The sequence below is a fragment of the Sciurus vulgaris genome (assembly GCF_902686455.1).
Source record: "Sciurus vulgaris genome assembly, chromosome: 15".
NCBI classification, from domain to species: domain Eukaryota; kingdom Metazoa; phylum Chordata; class Mammalia; order Rodentia; family Sciuridae; genus Sciurus; species Sciurus vulgaris.
This window is the reverse complement of record NC_136476.1, coordinates 66,892,094-66,914,592: the sequence shown is the minus strand read 5'-3', so window position 1 is coordinate 66,914,592 and position 22,499 is coordinate 66,892,094. Positions and strand designations below refer to the sequence as shown.

General features: G+C 46.7%; 1 protein-coding gene across 7 annotated transcripts in view; it reads right to left on the bottom strand.

Annotated features, from left to right (window-relative positions):
• PALM2AKAP2 (PALM2 and AKAP2 fusion) overlaps positions 1-14,350 on the bottom strand; it is a 339,279-nt gene extending 324,929 nt beyond the window's left edge. For 2 of the 7 annotated variants that reach the window (XM_079112565.1, XM_079112564.1), the window contains exon 1: positions 14,026-14,298. In XM_079112565.1, the coding sequence (XP_078968691.1) occupies positions 14,026-14,070 (45 nt within the window). In that variant the 5' untranslated portion in view covers positions 14,071-14,298. Of the gene's footprint in view, positions 1-14,025 lie in introns of all 7 variants that reach the window. The other 5 variants (XM_079112571.1, XM_079112566.1, XM_079112563.1 and 2 more) reach the window with 5 other exon arrangements.
• Between the last annotated feature and the right edge of the window lie 8,149 nt (positions 14,351-22,499).

Sequence of the window (22,499 nt, the reverse complement as noted above, 5' to 3'; positions counted from 1 at the left end):
CCCTGCCTATCAACGTCCCATCAAAGACTATGGCTTCTCCATGAGCCCACAGGGTATGATGTGATTCAGGAAAAGTGCCCCTTCATCAAGCCACCCTTCTGGCATCTGCTAGAAAATTGCCCTAACAATAATTACAGCAGGTTAGGGACCTCGTATGAACAGGGACCCTGGCCACAGTGAGGCTAAGTTACAACGCCAGGCTGAGGCCTGATGTAACGAACCTCTATAGAGATGTCAGGTTAGAAGGCTCCTTACACACACCTGCAGCCTCCTCATCTCCTGCTCATGGGACACAACGCTAATTTATCTGGTGTCCTTTCCCCAACACCAAAACGCAGCTTCCAAGACCTTCCCAAACAGCACTTCGGGCAGCCACTGCCTATCAGCTTGAGGCCTTCCTTATTCTTTTTGAGAAATTTGTACTCTCCTGAGGGACTCTGGAAAATGTACAAGCAACCTCCAAGGTTTAAAGAAAGTAATCCTGAGTGATGAAAGTCAAGACTTAAATGAATGAATCTCTAATGGTGACAATATAGGGAATTCATTTGGTCAGGTAACCCTTATGTTATACCACATCAATGGTTCTCAAAGGGTGCTATTATGTCACTGAGGGGACATGTGGCAAGGTCCAGAGACCTTTGTCATTATCATGGTGAGGCGTAGGAGATGCTACAGACATCTAATGGAGAGAGACCAGGGATGCAACTTAACATCCTACAATACACGGGGCAGTCGTTCACAACAGAAAATTATCTGGTCCAAAATGTCAACAGTGCTTGTACTCCATGGTTGGCTTCCCATTTTCCAAGCAGCTACTAGGAAGTAGCCCATGCAGAAAATTTCAGGGTCAAGTATACATATGACCAGAGAAGCAAAAGCCATCCATCTCCAGAATGAGCAACTGCGAGTGCCCACTGCTCACTTGGCCCTGCTCACGTGGCCAGCCCAAGTCCTGTATTAACCTTTTTCTTTTCTAACCTGATTTCACAATTATGGCTCTGCTGCCTCTCAAAACGTTGGGCAATTCAAAAATATCACTAATCCACCAAAGTCCCTTTGGAAATTTCCAGGAGATCGGATTTAATATCGCAGCTGGACTTTTCAAATGAGAAATGAAGGGGGCACAGAAGAACTATCTGTCCATTCAGAGAGGCCCAGGATGGACCCTGTGACTGCCGGCCATCAGCAGCTTTTCCCTGGTGGTCGCTTTATTAGCAAATCAAGGCACTGGCCCCATGGGTTCCTTGAAGAAGATCTACAGTGCTTTCCCTCTATCCTCAGTCCCTGTCAGTAGAAAGTGTCCTAACTTACTGTTAGATGGGCCAAAGGATGACCTCTAAGAGATCAGATTTTCTGGTTTTCAAAAGAAAACAACAAGCAGTTGGCCTAGGTAGTAAGGCTATAATGGGAAAATTCTGCAGCAGCAAAGCTCACATACCAGCTCTCCAATAAATGTCTCTATCCTCGCAGTGCCCAGAAAACAGCAGAAAGGATGTCTGAGAGGTTTTATTGTTTCACACTGCCAGCAACGAGACGACAGTTATTTCTTTAGCTAAAAGATTCTTAGAGCCTTAATCGCAAATACAACCACAGAAGATGTGCTGTCTAGGGAGCAAAGGTCAGCAAAGTTGTTCTGTAAATGGTCAGAGAGTAAACATTTTCAGCCTTGCAAGCCATATGGTCTCTGCTGCAATGACTCAACTCTGCTGGGACGGCACAAAAACTCCAGCCACACACAACACACAAATGAATGGCATGGCTCTGTTCTGACAAAGCTTTATTTACGGACATGGGAATATGAATTTCACATAATTTTCAGGGGTGATGAAATATTTTAAAAAATTTTTTTCTATCACTTAAAAATACAAAAAGCATGCCTGGCTCCTAGGCCTTATAAAAAGAGGCTATGTATGGGCCAGATTTGGCCTATGGGCTCTTGTGTGTTAGATTGAAAATAATTATCATTTCCATTCATTCATCATTGAGAAGCTGCTGTCTGAAAATGACTTTTTTTCTTGTTTCAATGTGATTCTAAAATCACAAGAGTAAAATAAGTGAATAAAAAAGAAACAAACAGGGCTGGGGAGATAGCTCAGTTGGTGGAGTGCTTGCCTTGCAAGCACAAGGCCCTGGGTTCAATCCCCAGCACTGGAGGGGAAAAAAACAAAAACAAGCAAACAACACAACTAAATTGACCATCGTACCAACCTCCACCATGGTACCCAGGCTGGGAATGATCTGGTTGTGCCATTGACTCATTCCAACAACCACAATGCAGTATGAAATCTACGGCTTGCTGAAGACTAGTGTTTCCATGTTATTTTTAAACTAGCTCAGTGTGAATGATCTCCTTGTTTAGTCTTTGCTGTTCCATGTTATTCAAATGTTGGAAGAGAGGAGAGGGATAAAAGGGAGCTAAGAAATGTGCCAATATCTCAGATTCAGTCGTCTGCCCCCTCTAACAAATGTCGGACCCGTTTCTCATTCTTCAGAAAGGACAGGACTAGCTGGTCACAAAAAGCTTCTTGAAAACACCTCCTAATATCGAGGAGACACTGCGGCCCTTCTAACGCATGCTGTCGCCCACAAAGCAAAGCCAAGCATGTTCACTCTCGAGAGAGAAGAGCCAAGCACAGACGCAGAAGAAGTGGGTTCTGAACCTGGTGGTGAAGATGGCGTGTGACGGAGATGGGCTTTCCAGGTAAAACACAGTCCAGGGAAATGTGAATTTCAGACGGCAAATGATCGTTAAGGGTATCTCAGGCATAAGCTATGTCATAAGCTGCTAAATGTGACAACCCTAGTAGGGGAGGGGACAGTAAACAGATGAGCCAGGATGGAGGGGAAGGTACTTAGATATTTATTAGGGTGAAGCTAAATCCTGTCATGTGGGGATGGGGGTATATTCACGATGATCAGTTCCCAGTGGCTGTGAAGGAGAGTTTACTGTTGTGGTCAGCCCTCCCACTCCGGATTCTTATGCTCTCAAGTCAGGGTACAAGGTGGGGGCCCAGCAGAACTCCTTACATTCCGGTGTTAGTTTATAAACCAGTGCTTCCTGGGGAATTTCAGAGAGATGAAATTACTGTGTATCCTGGTAGCAGCACAAATCTATATATATATTAAAATTCAGACATCAAAAATTGAAGTCAGACTGGGCACGGTGGCTTATGCCTGTAATCCTAGCAATTCAGGAGGCTGAGGCAGGAGAATCTCAAGTTCAAAGCCAGCCTCTGCAATAGCAAGGTGCTAATAAGCAACTCAGTGAGACCTGGTCTCTATATAAAATACAAAAAAGGGCTGGGGATGTGGCTCAGTGGCTGAGTGCCCCTGAGTTCAATCCGCAGTACCAAAAAAAAAAAGGAAATTGAAGTAGTCAGTTTTGACGCCTGTTCATTAACTTCTTTTTATTTTGAAAGGGTGCTTGCAAGTTTTAATTCTTAAAATAAAAAATAAAAAGGGCTGGGGGTGTAGCTCAGTAGTAAAACACTCTGGGTTCAATCTCTAGTACCAAAACTAAAATAGAACAAAACAAAAAATGGGCTTCCATCCTACCAATCTGCCTGACAAACTTCTATCTACATCTCACTTAACTCCAAGTTATAACACCCCTCTCACCCCACCCCACATACTATTGACTTTACAATTAAATGAAATATTCTGTGAAAGTCAAAAGTGGAAAACTAATGGCTCAGGCTGGGGGCCGAGGGAGAGGGGGACACAGGCAGGGAATGAATCCAGCCCGCACGGTGTTAAAATCTCATTATGTTTGGTTTGGCCCATATAGAGTTTAAATCATGGTGAGCATTTAAACAGCAACAGACTTCTTTCAAAAGCTGGATTTCCAGGTTCTCTTGTAAAAGGAGAGATCCTGGGCTTGTATTCCCACTAAGTACCAATCTGCTTGAGTTGGGACTGCCCCCAACTGCCCCTCAGGAGGCTGGTCTCTTGGATCAGTAGAGCCCCAAGGTCAAGAGCACAGCCAGGTCAACCTGGCACTTGGCATATCTGGGGTTTTACTCCTTAAAATAAGGTATTCTGCAGGACATCTGCCACATGGATGTGCTCAGGAACTGGGAGGCTTCCCTCCCTGCCCTTAAAAGGAGCTACAGGATGAAGCAACCGTTTTTGGATCAGCTTTTGCAACCCTGAGGGTATGCCACGTCCTATAGAGGAGATGACACACTTTGCTGGGGGAGGGTCCCCTTGACCCTCCACCGCTAAGCCAGGCTGCTTCCAGTTTTTCACTAGAGACCCAGACTCAGTGGGTGGAGAGCTGCCGCTAGCCAGAGGCAGTAGCTGCGACTGCCAAGACAGAGGTGATGCCGGGAAACTGAAGTTGCTTTCACCTTCGCCTCTTCTCTGATTCCAGAGCCAGTACTTTCTCTTCATTCTCCCATGTCAGATCCAATACCGGCCTGATACTTCATTCTGACTGTGAATAAGGATGGGGTGATCCGGAAACCAGTGTCTTACAGCTGATACTGGGAAGGATTAGAAAGTGTCTTCCACTCCCAGACTTCAGGGTCTTCTCGCCCAGTCCCACCAAACTCGTCCCATCTATTGTTGATACCCAGAGGTTTCGCTCTTGTGTTTGACTAATAGCGACAGCACTGGATTTTGAATGCATGTGCTCAGACTTCAAAGTTCACCGACAAAGCCATTTGCAAACCACCTGGAAACAGGGAGGGAGCCTAACCATCCTGAAGTAGGGTCTGCTACCCTGGATAACCACCCCCTGGAGGCTCTCTCACGTCACCCTTGACTTTTCAGATATGTCTCCCAGTTCCACTGGGACGAGAAAATTTCAAAGTACTTCCCACCCCACTCAAGGCAGCAAGTGTTACCAGCCCAAGGTGACGAGTCAGGCCATAGAGACCCAGGAGCCTGGGGGAAACTACCACACAGCTCCACGCCACTCCGCCAAGATGCATCTCACTAAATCCTGGCCTTGCTGTCACGCCACTCGGGAGACATGCAAACCGTCACAGATGCCTAAATCCTGAAGCCCTGGCTGCTATTTATCAGTCTCAAAGTTGTCCACATCAGCACTGAACTCAGGGAAACAAAAAACGGCCCGCCTACTACCCAAGGGGTTAAGTTTTCCAGCATATGTTTTTCTCTTAAGAATAACATTTTTTGGTAACCCTCAAAGTTTTATGTTTCAGCCCCGAATTTAAAAATAAAGAGAATCCTTACATGACTGGTTATAATTTAGCAGGGGGGGTGCAAAATCCCACCCACCTAGAATAGTAAATAAACCAGTAAAAGGGCTTCTTTCTCCCCCAGCAAAAAAAGTAAGAGCAGGTTTTACAAGGGCCTTGAAGACTGTCAAGAACCCAAAAGCCCACAGGGCAATGAAATTGGCTGCTGCAAGGGAAGGAGGTACAGAAAGACGTGCGCTGAGGTCTGACTCAAGGCCTCCCCAGCTCCAGCAGGGGCTTTTGTCTTGGGGCTCAGGTGGCTTTTTCTTTCCTCTTCCATGTTATGCAGGAGAAAGGTACCAGCCTCCCTGTTCCTTTCTTTTAGCTAAGCTCATATGATGCTAAGAAGCACTGATAATGACGTCAAGGACTAGCCCAAAATATTTTTAATACATGTTCAAGCACTATGCAAATAGGCTATGGTCTTATCTCCATTTGACTGTCTTACCCCTTGTTTGTGTGTGTTTAATAATCTCCTTAGAAACATTTTAAGTCAACATGAATTAAAAATACTGCGAATAATTAACCAAGGACACATGTAGCTCTGAGATGCACCGCCCCACACCAACCTCTGCTCCTACTGGCATTTCCTGTCAGAAATAGGTCTCAGCTGGGTAGTATTCTCCCAAACCCAGAGTGCTCATGAGCGACCTTTCCTCTACAAAGTGCCCTGTGCTGTGTGGCTCTTCACCCACAGTCCGTCCTTGTTCTCTTGGGCCACATCAAGTACAGTGTCGCCTCTGTGCTTTGTGTTTTAAGACAAATAAGAGACTGGATGAGGCTGAATCCTTCCAAAAATGAAGTACTGGCTCAAACAATGGATGCTACACATAAGGATGAGGGAGGCCAGCATGACATCCTTGGGAGAATAAACTCCACTGGGGTAGGTCAATGACAAGCCATACTGGTGTACACACAGATCGACTTAGGAGAACCATTAGCCATCAGTAAGTGAACCCCAGTTGCTGCTCATTTTGGTGTCCTAGTAGAGCTGCCCACATGAGAAGCTGCCATACTGTGACTCAGGCTGGAGAAGGTTTTGCAAAACTTGTCTGGCTGATCTGCAGTGGGACATCTACATCTATAGCACCATCATATCATGACACATCTCTCTCAAAGGCCTGTCCATTGCACTGATGGATGTCTTCTTTACTACACAGCTTATCTCACAGAGCTGCTCCCTAAGACCTTCCCAAGGGAATGTTGGAGCCCCCAGTTTTGGTCAGAGGATCCCAAGCAAACCCTCCCAACTTGCTTGGCCAATCACAAGCACCCACCCCCCATCCCCAACCTGCTCCCAACCAGCTCAGCCAATCCCAGGTAAACTCTTCCATCAGGTGTCTTCAGGTGACCAAGAGACAGAAATTTCACTTATTTAAATAGACTAAACTGGGCGTGGTGGTGCATGCCTGTAATCCCAGAGGGAGGCTGAGGCAGGAGGATCCAGAGTTCAAAACTAGAATCAGCAACTTAACAAGGTACTTAGCAATTCGGCAAGACTTTTCTCTAAGTAAAATATGAAATAGGGCTGGGATGTGGCTCAGTGATCAAGTCTCCCTGAGTTTAATCCCTAGTACTCCCCCTGATCCTCTAAAAAATAGATGAAAGCAAGTACCCAAGAAAGACCTCCTCTTGATCAGCCACCTGATGTGTGAAGAATTCACCTGCATCACTTTCTACCTGAACTGTGTTGATCTTTTATTCTATGTCATATCTTCAAACTATACAGCCCACACAAACTCCTGGCATGTCACAATGGGCATGTGATACTTATCAAGACCCCCAAGTCATAGTCTCTTTTTCTTACTGATCTCCTATTAGTTTACCAGTGGGTCTCAAAGTGTGTTCCCCAGCACAGCAATTGCAGCTGGGAACAGCATTACCCAGGAACTTGGTAAAAATGCAATTTCAAATCTCTTCCCAGTTCTACTGATTCTGACCCTCTGGGGGTGGGGGGGTGTGTTCCAGGTGATCCTAAAAAGTTTGTGAATGGCTGTTCTATGCCGATTTATCTACCTAAAAAAATGAAATGTCTCTATCAAATGGCTGTTGCTGCCATTATAGGTGCTGGTTGTCAACAAGGTCTCCTTATATTGTTTGTTATTTGAGACTGATAATGAGTCAGGATCACCTCAAATATCCTGGCTGACACAACAGAGACTCCAATTTGTGTGCAGGATTTGCATGTCAGATTTGCATACCTTGGGTAAATATTCTTAAAGATTGTTGTATAATAGTGAAAATTTCACACATTTTAAGGTACTAATTGTCTTTCAGAGTCTTCTGTTAATTTAGAAAGCAATCGCCTACCCAGCTATGAGTATTCTGAGTTACAATAATGTCAGTGATGCCAGGGGCTCTCTTGAGGTCAAAATATCTTTATGCAAGTAGGCATAATGTCCCCGGGAATCCAAACATGTGGAAGGCAAACTCCCAAAGCCCTGTGAAAACGCAGCCTGATTTTGCGACATTATGAAAGACCTAAGGGACGTTGGGAGGACTACTTCACGGCATCCTTATGAAATCCAAAATCCAGATGAGGCAATGCATATGGAAAGCATAATGTCAAGGTCAAAGCTCCACCTATGTGTAAAGGTCACAAAACATCCACCTGTTGACCAACAGGAACTGCCCTGTGACCACGAATCTTTTGAAAGTTTTAAAATTAATTGATATTGTTCTTTTTTTGAAAAAGTGGGAGATTCTGCATTTTTAAAAATCGGATTTCTGGCTTCTCTCGAAAATGTGTTGATGTAGTAACACAGGACCCACGTCCTCACGCAGCATAAATTAACTGCATCTTAACTAAGAAGTAGCATCTGTTCTCCAGGACCTCGCACTTTCCACTCTCTGTGTCCCTTATTTAAGTTGCATACTGACTCCCCAGAGCCCATTAAGTTTGCAACTTCTGTCTACTACAAACACGCCTTCATGATCGCTACTCTTATTGCTGTTGTTATTACTATCCCCATGCATGGAAAACTCTTAGTACTGACTATGTTTACCTGGAATTTCCTAGCTTGGCAAAAACTACTGTAGGATTCACCTTTCTCCCTTCGTGTCCATTTTCTATTTAAAGATGCATGCATTAAGAACTATTCATTTACTTAATATAAATGGGAAAATTCTGTGTGTGCTTACTGTAGACCCGCTGGAGCATTTCACATGAAATCTCTCAAAAAACCCTTGCAACCATTCTCTGAAGTAGATTTTATCATTATACCCATCTTTTTTCCTTTTATTTTTGTATTTTTTTTAATTTGTTCTAATTAGTTCTTATACCCATCTTACAGATGAGGAAGCCAAGGGACAACGACATCATACAGATATCTGTTAATGAAAAAGCGGGAGCTTGAGTCCAGTTTTTTTGACCCCAGAATCCATGCTCACAACTTCCCTGCCAGGTTGTGCAACACACGGACAGCCTTCGGGACCACAGTTGCTGTGCATCAATGCCCACTTGCTGTTTCAGCCAAGGTCATGCCACATAACGACCAGCTCTTACTGCCAAGCAAGTTGATCAACATCCCCAAAAGAATCAGTGATGAAATGTGGGCAGTGACTCAGAAGTGCTGGGTAGCCCCCATAGAAGTGTAGAAGCCTCTCTAGTGAGCCCTGGTTTTCCTTGAGATGCTGACAAATCATAACCCACAACTCCCCTGGCTTAGCTTTTGTAATAACAACTTTTTTTAATAACTGCTTTATTTCTCAGAGCACTTTCAAGTTTGTCAGAGCAGCTGATCTTTGTCCCAAGAGACTGAAATGCTCAAAGGTACAAATAAACAGCCAGAAAAGTGTATGGCCCTTGAACATGTTTGTGTAAGGTTACCTTGGCACTCCCAGACCCAGCAGTGACCCTGACAGGCCTAAAGTGTCACTTATCCACTTGGCGGTCTTATAGACTCAGCCAGGGTGAACACTTCCTCAGCACCAATATCCCCAGCAATATCCCCAGGCCTTAACATGGAATTTTAGAAATACTGTGACATCTCTTTTTGAGATGGAAGTAGGTATAAGATGAATGACCAGGGTCTTAAATTCTCTATTCCTCTGTCAGCTGTCCACATGGGACCTGTATAGGGATGGTCCCCACATGAGCATACACTTGTTACTCTAGGGCTTGGGTTCAGTTCTCTAACCTCTCTGAGAAATCCCTGTTGGGATGCTGGGCTTAGTCATATGTAAATGGTAGCAAGGATTTGTATCTAGACAATGCAGGCCAATCTCAATGGCATGGATCAACCTCAGACTAGTAGCCTCCGGGGTCCCTGAGCCCCCACTTCAAACCTGAAACTCAATGTGTTCAAGGCAAGAAGAAGCATGAAAAGATGAATCCAAGCAGAACCCATGAATATTTCTCTGGAAGCCCAGAGCATAGTCAACCTAAGTACATTACTTACAACCAGGCCTGCTCAGGACAGAGCACAGAACCTGGGGGGAACCATAAACCCACTTGCTGAATCCTCTGGGTGAGAGTTTCAAGGAAAAGATACCCAAAGTGAGGTGCCCCACAAAGGGAAGATTCCATGGAGGCACACTCAGGCCCACCCCTGTCCTCCAGCCAGTGGACTTCAGCTCAGGAGTACCTGCGACAGATCCAGCCTAGGTCTGAGTATCTAACCGAGGCTTGGATGTGCCACCAAGACAGGGAATCAGGACTCAGGAGAGACTGGGACTTGATATGCTGTTCAGTGAGGTGTGGACACCTCTGAATGCTCGACTATACAGTGGAGAAAACGAGGCCTGCCCAATGTACCTCAGAGCGAAGGGTGCATGTGCCAGGCTTATGTAAACTATAAAGCACAGTACAAAAGCAGAAGTTCTTTTTTACTATTCTACTTGTGGGTTCTTAGTAAATGACCAGATTCCCTAAAGAACAAGTGTAGGTTAGATTTACATTTCATATGTCAGCACACATAAACATACCCACGTTGGTCCCTGGGGCCAGTCAGTGGCCTTGCCCTGTGGTTCTTAGGACTTTTACCCAAGATGACCTCTGTAACATTTCATTATTTTCACTCATGCTCAAGAAAAATGATCTCTCCCTTGGATGTGTAGACATAACAACACCCTCCCCCGAAGCTGGCTTCCACAGAGACTCCACAGCTTCTTCCCCACGAGAATGTTACTCATTCAGTTAGTTTATCTTGGGTGTTTCTGTGCAGTGAACCCAGGCTTGGAAGACTCTCAAAAAGATGTAGGCCTCCTGGTTTACCTCAGGTTCTGCCAATGCTACAGAATCAGTCTGCTGCTGTCTCATGGGCTCTCACCAAGGCTGTGGAACCACCTGAATGGTGGGCTAACAGGAAAAGTGAGGTGCTGCTGCTATCTCAGGTGGTCGTTCAGGGCAGTAGTAAAATACAGGCTCCAGTGGCCTGCGGTGCAGGTTCGAATCCTGGCTTTGATGGTACCTGCTTAATGCCAGGCCAGTCCTACAACCTGTTCATCCGCAGAACAGCAGAACAGAGTCAGGACCACCTTGTCGGCCTATTGATAGGCTAAAGTGAGGTAATATGTGCTGAAGAGTTTCTCAGCCCTCTTACTGAGTTTGTACCACTAGCTACTGACTCCAGCTTTGGGCTTTCCCTTTCAAATAAATAACCAACAAACAACAAATCAACAAATGCCCTCTGACAATTGGGAAGGTTATAATGCTAGTCCTGTGTTATTTTGCCCAATCTTCAGGACATGCTCAGATGCCTCCTTTGGCGGAAGTGTCCTGGAGGTTGGTTGGCATGTCTGGCAAGTGTGCTCACGGGCTCACAAGTGTGTAAGGTACAGCAATTGTTTATGCACTTTTCTTTTGCCTCCATTAGACTGTCAACAAGGGTAGGTTAAAAAACAAAGGCCTTCATGCAGTGCCTTGTTGAATGTTTGAGGTTCAACAAATGGCAATTGTTATCATTCCCTGGAATCGTCATCCACATTCTTTCTGTGGCAGAGACGTTTTGTAGCTCTTGGAGTATCCCAAGAGATGAAAGGAGCATCCAGGGTGGGAGTGGAGACAGTTGTTAGGATGGGTTTGTTCTTTTGTCAGGAAACAAGACAAAAGTCACCTTCTCTCATTGATTAATCTCTGGACTAAATGGAAGGTTCGGTTAAGGTTATGTAGTTTCTTAGTATTTAATTCCTTTTTGGAGGGAAATCCCACACATGATCATGTAACATATACCTCAGGACACAGGACACCCTGGACTTTCAAAAACTAAACATGCGAAGGGTGAAATCTTCCCACTTGTGGCTGAAATTTGGGGATATGTCTTTTCAGTGTTGCCAGTCTCCTCCCACAGGGAGTAAAAGCCTGCTGAATGAACAGGTGAAGGAACCCTCAGCCCTGAGCACCACCCCTTGCCTGCAGCACTTAGAGAAAGTGACACTGGGTGAGTCCCCAGCCTTCACTTAAAGAGCTGAAGACAAGGAATACAAGGTGTGCCCAGTCTTCCCATTTCAGAGTTGCTACTCCTAAACCCTCAGGACCAGGCAGCAGAGGAGACAGGAACTGAAGGTTCCGCCTCAGTCAGCATCAGCTAATGGCTTCACCTGCCTCTTCACTGGCTCTTATGCCAACCCAGGAGGCAGAACTTAACGCCCATGTCATAATAAAGAAACTGAGGCCCAAACTCAGGACTGCCTATGACCCAGAAGCAGGAGAAGATATGAGGACTCCTTCTCCTCTTCCCTCACATCTCCTCAGAGGCCTGCTAGGTTCTGGGAAAGACTTGTGACCTCCTCAGGGTCCCCTGAGAACTCTAGGAAAGTGGCAAAGAGAGGAAGGGTTTGCCCAATCTGGAGAGTGTGGCACAAAATCATCTACTCATGTGGCCACAGGCCCCCCAGGCCCTTCTGGCTCTTAATCTCCTCCCAACACACACACACACACACACACACACACACACACACACACACACACAATGATGTCACTGTTAGAAAATCTGTACTGACCACATATGTGTTCACTGATGTTGACACATTCATGAGAATCATCAACAGCTCCACAGGTCCCCAGGACAAACTCAATTCCACAGCTGAGCAGACATGCGTGGGTATTTATCTTCTCACACACTCAAGAAACTTCCAAAAGATGGCCTAGATCCTTCTTGAAAATCTGCTTGGCCTCTGCTGGGATTCCTCAACTCCACTTGAAAAGGGGTGGCCCCAGAATTAGCTGCTACTGGCTCTGTGTTCAGAAAGCAAGTCCTTTCATGGGGTTCAGCTGTCCCTCAGGCATCTGGGGAAGCTGGCCATGCAAAGGCAGAAAATGTGACAACTGTTGGAAATGGTCAACAGCAGCCCATGGGAGCGACTGGGCACTCTCTGGAGCAGCCACTTGGTCAACAGTTAAAGCAGCCTATTATCCAGTGTACACAAAACACCCACCAGCTCCATGGCACCAAGAGCTGAATATCTCCATTCTTATCAAGTTCATGACAAACTGCCACACTGCCTTGCCACTAACTGTAGAAACCATGAACAACTTCATTAACCATCAAAATCCACATGCAAGGGGGAAAGGGAGAGAAAAGACAATCTTTCACAGCTCTGAGGACCACGTTCAAAACAGTCTCACAGGCGAACCATAGCATTTCAGCATTGCTGACAGACAGCTCTCTCCCTCCAGAGGGAAAGTCTCCAGGATCCTTCAGATTTGAAGAGTCTGAGAAAGGAGGTCTCGGAGCCACCAAGACCACATCAAATGCTTCTTAAAAAAAAAAAAGATTAAAAGATGGGCCTTTGTGTATTTTCCCAAAGAAGAATCTGCCCAAAGGCATTTGAAAATACTTTCATGTACTTTGCTTCCAAAACATTACACAGTATTTCTCCAACAAATTTATAAGTGTTTCCAGGGAACTCCTGGACTAAAGAAGGAAAAAAAAAAAAAAAAAAAAAAAAAAAAAAGAAAGAAAGAAAGGACCAAGTAGAAGAATATTTGGAGAGTCTTCTATGTTAACAGACTTCTCTTCTCTTTTAATTGTTATTATTTCAAATAGCAGCCATAATCATTCCCTCATCCACAAAGGAAATATATAATCCAGCTGTGGTGGCTCCAGTAAAAATACCACATCTGTGGATCACTGGCAACACTCTGGCAAGACTGCTCAAAATCTAGGCAGTCTCAGAGTTATTTTTTGTACCCAAGATGCACATGAGTGCACTTTTCAGAAAGTGCATACGAACTTTGCCAAACCCAGTTTTCTTCTGCAGGCGAAAGGTCTGCAGATAATCCACACTCCACGAGGAAAGGCTCCTTTGGAATATTATTCTCAGGACCCAGCCGCTGTAAAAGGTCCTCAGACCCCTCTAGGGTGGTGGCATGGGTCAGGGCCCTTGTCAATATCAAACAGAAAAGGGGAGAGTCACACTCCCGGTTTCTGGGAGGAGGTTCACCGCGTGGCTGGCCGGCCCGGTAGCTGGCTCCTGGTTTTCCACTTAACAGGCCAACGGCTTCCGCAGAGGAAGGCAGCTACCGTCAGGTCGCCCTTCTCTCCCTTCTCCAGCATATGAAGCCAATGAATTTCTGAGCACTGGGTGATAATATTCCAGGGGTCGCCCCCCAAGCATGTGGAGTCTGTCCCCAAAGCCCAGCGGCAAGAATCTTATTTCTAAGCCAATCTTCCACGTTCAAATCCCCAGCCCTGAATGCGCCCTGGGGGTTTGGTCTACAGACCTGTGAAGGAAAAGACAACGTCGCTGAGCCCTGACAGACTTGACCCGGGAACCTCTGCCCGAGACTACCGTGCTGGCATGCCGCTCACCCCCAGCCCTCGGGGTCCCCGTCCACCCCAGACAATAGAGCAAGAAAATAAAATGAAAGTGGACTTACTGCTATGGCTTGCAGCCTCTCCTTGTGCAGTTCCGCCTCTGCCATCCTGGAGAAGGGCACCCAGGCAGGAGGAAAAAGAAAGAAAAACAAAACACGCTGTAGTCACCCAAGGAAATTGACGTGCACCCCGGGGGGCTTAGCTAGAACCCGGGAGGGCCGAGGCGGCGGGGGTCGCTCGGGGCAGCGGCAGAGCTGTGCGCACGGCTGGCTCTCGGGCTCAGCCCCTGGTCCCCGCCCGCGCGGCCGCCTGGCTGCGCCCCAGCGCCGCCGCTAACTGCATCTCACGGTCGCCGCCGCCGCCGGCAGCGCCAGCCGGGGACGTGGGCCGCGGGCAGCCGCCGGGAGGGCGCGCTCGCCCTGCGCTCGTCCTCCGCCCTGACGTCTCGGCGCCTCGCTCCGCCCCTGGGGTGTGGGGGACCCGCGGTCGCGGCCCGGGCGGCTCCAGGCGGGCAGCAGACGCCTAGGCAGCCGCGGCGGCGAGACCCTCGGACGCGAATGGGCGACGCGCACGCGAGTGGGCACCTGGGACGCGCCGCTCAGCGAGCCTCCGGGGCGCACGGCTCGCGCCTCGGTGGACACGCGCGCAGCGGGACCGCAGCCCACCAAGGTGGCGCCTCCGCGCAGCAGATGCCAATGGTGGGGACTCTGGCAGAATGCGGGGCCCCAGCACGTGCCCTTACGTGCCGGCTGCGGCCGCCAAGTGTTCTGGGTGCCTTCTGGCTCGCGCCAGATGCTTGGGCTCCACGCAGGGACGTATCCAACAGGGAAGAGCTGCCTCACCCACATGCTGTAGATGGCAGGGTCCTCAAACATCAAGTCAGCTGAGGGCAGGGTATATCTCCAAACAGGCCAGCCACCCTTCTGGTGAGGCCAAATGTGGCTTAGCAAGAGTTTGCAGTCCTGGGTTGCTGGCTAGGCTGGACTGGGCAGTTTGTCAGCTGTGAAAGCCTGGGCAACTTACTTAACCACTCTGAACCTCAGTTTCCTCATCTGAAAAAAAAAAAAAAATGGAGGTTCCCAACAGTTACCTCAAAGAGGTATCCTTAGAAACGAATGGGATAAAGTATGTTAAGTCGTTTGGTAAAAGGCGTTATAGACATTTGCTTTTATTATTATCCTGTGACATTCTGTGTTGGTCACCTTTGAGGGTCTCCTATACTAAAGCGAGTCTTTTGTGACAGTTCCTGGGGTGATTATGGGAATGGATAAGACCTGATCCCCAAAGAAAGAAATGCTAAGAACAAACAAAATGTTTCTCAATATTCAGGAAGGACCTGCTAGAATCCTCAACATCCATAAGCCAACTTTCCACTGTAAAATGAAATAAATAATGTGAAGAAAAATAAAAAAAAACAAATGGCCTCTTTCCATCCATATGATTCTATAAATTCAGGACTTCAGGCATTTTAGAAGATATGCACATGAAATTTCCCCAAGTCATCTGATTCCTGGGCACATTTTTTCCATTTCAAATGAATCGCCCTTTCAACTTTCACAGAGATTTTTAACTGTCACTTGATGAGCAATCACGAGGCAGACTGAGGATGGAAGCCCTCACCTAAGCAGTGAGAGATTGTTTTCCCTTCTTCATAAAGTGTGTAGATGGAGCTGTTTGTGTCATAAATCTAAGCCAATGCCAAGTGTGACATCCCACTCCAACATATCAGGAACTCGTACTTGCTGGCTAAGACCCATCACTTTCTTCAAATAGTTCATTTTCTCTTTGTTTCCAGCATAAGCTCTTGCAGGACAAGTTATTTGTGGCAGGGAGTTGCTCACAAATAAACAAAGCTGTTATTTCGGTAGAATGTGTAACAAACAAAAGCCGAGATTGCTAAGAGGAGGAAGTGAGGCCACTCTGAGGCTGGAGCCTCCACCAGGGTCTTAGCATGGGATTCAAACTCTGAGCAGAACTTCCAGAACCCAAGTTCTTAGCCATTAAGCACCATGGTTGCCAGTGACTGGAGGTGTGGCAGGCCCCAGGAATAAACAAACAAGAAATGGTCCTTTTCCCCTCAGCTCTGTAGGAACAATGAGGCACAAATATGTGAATGTACTTCACATCACCAAATTGTACACTTAAAAATGGGGAAAGTAGGAAGTTTTATATTATGCATATTAACCACAATAAATAAAGAAGTGATTGAGGGGAGATGGGAAGGAAAAGGGCCTGCACAGCATTTGGATGTGATCAGTTGGAAAGATCTGGACTTCAGAAGAGAAGAATCGGTAGTGGGCCACGTATCCAAATGCCACTCACTTAGCAATTAGAGCTGAAGAAACAAAGATGGTCAGGATGAGAAGACAGAGTAAGACCAGAAGCGGGCTGGAGTTGTGGCTCAGTGGTAGAGTGCTTGCCTGGCGTGTGAGAGGTCCTGGCTTCGTTACCCAGCACACATACAAATAAATAAATAAAAGATCCATTGACAACTAAAAAAATTAGAAACAAAAGAAGAGGAGACAAAGTTCAGCAAAGGAGATTGATAAAGGATCATCTGAGAAGGAGAAGGAAAAATCAGGAGGGATTTGTACCAAAACCACAGCAGGAGGAGAGGCTCACGGGCCTCTGAGAGGCCAAGGAGGGTGCAGACCGCGAGGAGCCCATTGACTCCAAAAGTCAGGAAGCCAGAGGTGTCACTGGAGGGCAGTGTGTGTCCAGAGGGTGGAGGGTGGGCCTCAGTGGAAGCACTGAGGAGAGGAGGGGAAGAAGAGAGAGTACACACTGCTCCTTTCAGATTTTTGGATGTGAGAGATGAAGTGGGGATAGGAGCGTAGTCTTGGGAAGCAGAGCCTAGAGGAAAGATTTTAGGTCAAGCTAGAGACCTGAATGTTACAGGGTCAAAGGGCATTAGACAACACGGAAGTAAGGCCAAAGATGTAGCCAAAAGGGAAAACAAGTATTAGGCAAAGTCTTGGATTAGACGGGAGGGCATCTAGGTTAGCGACGCAGGCGGTTCAGCCTTGGAAAGGAGGAAGAATGAAGCCAGGCACAGGGAGGGAGTGGATAAAGACAAGAATTTTGAGTTGAAGTCTCAAGAGAGAGCAGTTGAGTGGATTTCCGTCTGTTGGCCTGGTTTTCCCAGTTGAAGGAAGGGTCACTGGTTGACACTGACAATGGTCAGGCTGAGCCTGCAGAAAACAGATATGGCTTGTAAAGGAGAAATGGGGACAATTAAAACATGGTTCCTAACCAGAAGTCTGCGTTAGATTACCCTGAATGCATGCACAGAATTAAATCCTAAGGGGTAGGTGGGAGCTGGGGTGGGTTTAGAATCATTGTATTAATGGACTTTACTGGGAATAGACCAAAGACTCATGGCTGTGTACTTCCTCGGTGATTTTAAAGTGTCCAAGGGGGGCTGGGGATGTAGCTCAGTTGGTAGGGTGCTTGTCTCCCAAGCTCAAGGCCCTGGGTTCAATCCCCAGTACTGCAAAAAAAAAAAAAAAAAAAAACTAAAGTGTCCGAGGCCCATAATAAGCATCAGTTGTGTTTATTCATCATTGAGCTGGTCACTGCAGGTGTGGCAAGAAGTCAAAGGAGAGGAAATGCAGAAAGCTGGACACCGGGTTCTGGATCAGTGAGGAAGTGTAGCAGACTCAGAGCCTTTTTGACTCCCAACTTGTGAACCCCTTCCCCATCTTTGGGGAGTTCTCAGATTACAAGCCTTAGTGAGAGGCAGAGCCACGCCCTATCATAAAAGCTGGGAGCTGCAGGGCAATTGCTTCCCCAGTGCCCCTGGAGCTATGGCATGGTGTGCAGCTTGGGCTGGGCGAGCACAAACACCAGCAAGAAGGTGGAAGCCAGCGTTTTAGAGGATTCTTTCTCTAAATACACCAGTGTTCCAGTAGGATGGTACTTCTCTTGGTTGACATGGTAGCGTCACCTGACTTCAGGCTAGGAACTTAGCTTTGGTCTTGCCCATTGCCTATGCCTCCTCCTTCAGACTCCCCATCTATTCTGTGAGCCACAGAGCCCAGTGTGAGTTCATTCCTTTTCTGCTACTACCAACCGGAATCCATCTCTGTAGCCTATGACTCAGGACCCTGAGTGAAACTGGAAGACCTACGAAAAGAATGGCCAAGGCTTACCCAAGAAGTAGAGGGAAAATATTTCCTCTTCCAACATTTCTTCCTTCAGATCTCTAAATTTTAACATTGTAATATCATGGAATCCATTACTAACATACGTTTTTCCATTTTTTTTTTTTTTTAAATAAACTTGCTTCCTAGCTATTCTATACTAGACATTAGGCTATGGACTGGTATTAGGAAGGATTCAGTCTCATCCCACGACTACATTGGTGCCCTCCAAACATTAAAATCTGGAATGATACACTACCATGGTGAATAACGTGTGTCACAAATCACTAGTCCTTGCTGGGATATTAAATTGTGTTGCAAAAGCACACACAATTCAGGCAGTTTAATGGTCTTCTTGATGGATGCTACTTTGCAAAGCATTGTGTGGAGAGAATACAGAATGCCAGATATGAAAATAAATGTTTCATTAATAAAAATTTCAGAATCTATTTTAGCATATGAACCCTTTGGGAACCACAAAATGGTCACAGTCTATTTCCTTGTGGGAAAAACAGGAGCTCAGCAAATCAAGAGGAAAGTGACTCACCAAGGCCCATTATAGGAGTAAAAGTTAAAGTCTGGTCAAATGGAAGGTAAGAGTATGAAGCTTTCCCTTGACAAAAGTGATTTTTGAAAGGAATGTCAGAGTCCCCCAAAATGTTTATATTGGCTGTCTTTTGCATGGGATTGTTTGAGAATATACAGTCATTTAAACATGTGGAATCAAAAGAAGAACAGTGACTGGGGTCTTCTGAGCTCCCGTGGTTACCAGATCTTTGGAGAAGTTGATGGGACTTCAAATATGTGCTGTTTTTTTCTATGGGATTCCAATAACACATCCATATAGGGAGTCCCCATGGAGCAAGAAGACAGAGGAAGAAGTTAGAAAGTAGAATACCAGCGTGGGAAATAAGCTCATCTATATGTTGCTTAAGGTGCATGTTGACTAAGGTCTCTATATAGTGATTCAAAATGAGCAATTGGAAATCTGGCTAGAAATGAACATCAGTATTTCAGTGGCTTGATTTTCCTCTTGGTTGCCTTCTCAATGTCGCTTGACTGATGTGAGTTGCTGGAGGGATCAGGGTGGTGTAAGGAGAGTGTTCAGGCGTTGCAGCTAGATGCTTCGAGGTCATTCTATGTTCGTGTTTGCTGTGATGCCCTGGACAAATCCCATGATAGATCAGAACTGCAGTTTCCTCAGTCGTACACAGCAATAAAAATATGTGACATCCAGTCTCACCGGGTTGTTGTTTCAGAGGAGTCTGGGGGACAGTACTGTTAGTCAAATGTTGGTTCAGAATAATTTTGCTCATGATAAACATTTTGAAAAGTGGAATCAGAGAGTGGGAGGTGGATGTGACACAGCAATGACACGAGCTCTCAGAGGATATTATGAGAATAAGGATAACAGACGCAAAGTGCTTGTGATTGACCACAGCAGGTGCTAATTACTTGAACCAATTGTTGCTTCATTAAAAGTGCCATAGACCAAATAAGTGAATGGCTTGATTTTACCCACCCTTTAATGTAGTCTTTAAAAAAAGAAAAAGAAAAGTAGTGAGCTGCTCATATTCTTAAAATGCCCCGTATTAGTAGGTATTTGTTTTTTTTTTTTTTTCTTGCATCCTTTTGAAGGAAGGATTCTACTCTGTGTCATTTATTATCTAGAAATCTCTTTACTAGATTCTCCTTTTAATGATTCACAGAAACCTACAATCTTATCTTATGGAGGAGACCCATGTAATAATTATAAATTCTTAAGAGAATTCTTAAGAGGAGACAGAGAAGTCCTAGCAAATGGAAAGAAAAACTTACCTGTGAGCATTTAGGAAAAGAGTTACATGCCTACGTACTGAAAGTGCTCTGTGGTAGAGTTGATTCTAGGCTCCTGTTTGAATCAGCCACAAACCAGAACAGTCTTTGGGAAGGCCAGGGTCCACCCCAGCCTGGTGATCTGATGCCAGTCGACACGTTGGGTCACTGGCTTCGCAGAGGGCTTACCGGCCATTCTAGTTTGCCTTAGTACAATGGCCACGATGTGCCCCGTCAGCGTGGAATCCCTTTCTGTAGTGTGGCCATCGACACTTTCATTGTTAACCATGATTTGATAATGCCATGCACATTCTGCCAGTCAGCACTGCTGACAAGAGAGAGATTTCCTGTGGGGTTGGCAGTGGTGTGATGGTGGCCTATCATCTAAATCCCATCCACCCTGCTGGCGGAGGAATGAATAAAGAGATCGGGAAAGCCGGGCTTCTGCTCCCGCCAGTGGATACTGTGCCCTCCTGATGCCCTTTGCCATCCAGTGTTCTGGACCTCATATGCCTACCCCTGCCCACCCTCTATAGCTTGGCAAAACCAAGTCTGTTTCACTAAGAGGTGACAGTCAGCCAGTCTCAAAAATTCCTCCTTCCTGATGTATAACCCCACCCCTACCCCAGCTAGGGCCTTCGGGACAAGTCGCCTTTCCCCAAAGTAGCTCGAGGTAGAGTAGAAAGAACATAAGACAAAGGCTCAGTTCTAGATCTTCATTCTAACTCTGCCACTTGCTGTGTGACCTCAGAGAAGTTACTTAACTGCTCTGAGCTGAGCTTTCTTATTTGTGAATCAGAGATAGGTTTTCTATGTGGAAAGGAGATTGCTGACTACCCCCACAGGATTCTTGGTAGAAATGAAGGAACTCATGAATGAGAGAGTGTTTTAAGAAGTGTAAGTGCTGATTGCAAAAGGCTAGAGTGAAAGACAAGACTTCAGAGTCAGGGACTTAGGGACATGAATGGACCATGGGGGCATGTTTGTGGGACTGCACAGGTTCAGCCCACCTGGAGAAAATCCTGCACCATGTGTATAAGACAACAGGTGCTTCTGACTTACAGGTGGGTTTCTAAGAGAATCAATCCAGCAAATGAGCCGGCCAGAACCACCAAGGGCTTTCCTTGACTCCTTGATTTTCCTTAGCCCCCCAAGGATTTCTACTTCAAGGGTTCTGAAGACAAACAGCCTTGCATTGTGATCTACACGTTTAATTAGCTTTAGTAAATGCAGTAAAGGATGAGATGGGAGGAAGAGAGATAAGCAAAAGACAAGGAAACGGGAAAACTTGGATCTTTTTTGGGTCGGCTGTGTGTGTGCCAAGCCTATATTTGAAGACTGTTTGGTCTGTGTTTGCTTCCATGTGTTCTTTCTGCCTTCATTCAGAGCTAAATTTATCCCAGCAGAGGGGAAGGCATCCTTGGGGAGGGGGGGTGGGATAAGAGATGACGCTGAGGCGGGGAGCCAGGAGCACGGTGGGGCTCCCCGGAAGGCGTGGGAGCCCACGGGGAATGTAGCCAGCCTGGGGGCCCCAAGCGCGCATCCTGCGCTGGCCCCGCTGCTAGGGTGTTCTCGCCACCCGTGCACGCCCTTCCTTCTGGGAAGGCTGGGCGCAGGCACTCTCCCAGATCTGTGGAGTGCAGAAAGCAGATCCCTCACTCTCCTGAGCTCCCAGATCTGGCCCAAGCCTTCCAAGTGGAGACTCAGCAGTCTTCAGCTCCCTGGTGACAGCAGTGTCTGTCTCCATGGAGAGAAGAGGAGAGGCTGGCAGGGCCACTACTGGTGCCGAGTGGAGCCGGCCTCCGCTGGGGTGTCACAGCCATCGTCTCTCTGTTGGGGCAGCTCCTCTGGGTGGGGCCGAGGGAGGGGGGTGGCCGTGTTCCACTCTGTGTCTGGGGGGGGATGGAGTGCTCTGTGCGCCCGCTGGAGGGAGGATGGTCGGTGCTGGCCGGGCTGGCACCCACGTGCCTTCTTTTGGTCGTTCATGGTCTGCCTTCCTCCCTCTCCCTCTCCCTCACCCCCCAAGCCAGCCCTTGTTATCTTTGCAAGTGGAAAGTGCTTGCAGCTGATGGAGCTTCTCTTGTGACCAGAGAGTTCTCTGAAGGAGTTGAAACTCCCTTCCCTTTGTTAGGACGGGGGAGGGAAGAGTCCTCGGGTTCTCGGATGGCTCTCCTTTGTTTCAGGCACAGCCAAGTCCCCTCAGCATCTTGCCAGAGCTTTACCCTATAACTGGCCTCCAGCACCCTCTACTCCTCCCTGGAGAACTTGACACCTTCCTCATCTGTTTGTCCCACTCCAAATTTGGTGATTTCTCATACCATGAGCTATGCCTGGAATGCAGCCTCCCCCTCCCTCTTGGAACTTTCCAAGTCTCCTCTTGTTAACTTCACAGAGTTCCAGAAATCCCACCCCCTCAGGACATGCCTGTTGTCCCCAGGGAAGGAAAAGTGGTTGTCCCTCCCAATTCCTAGCATAGTGTGTGACGTGCAAATTGATTGCTTGACTTGTCACTCTTTCAGTTATCTCAAAAAATCATAAAGTCACAACCTTGAAGGAGAGCTCCCGCCGGCCGCCATGAT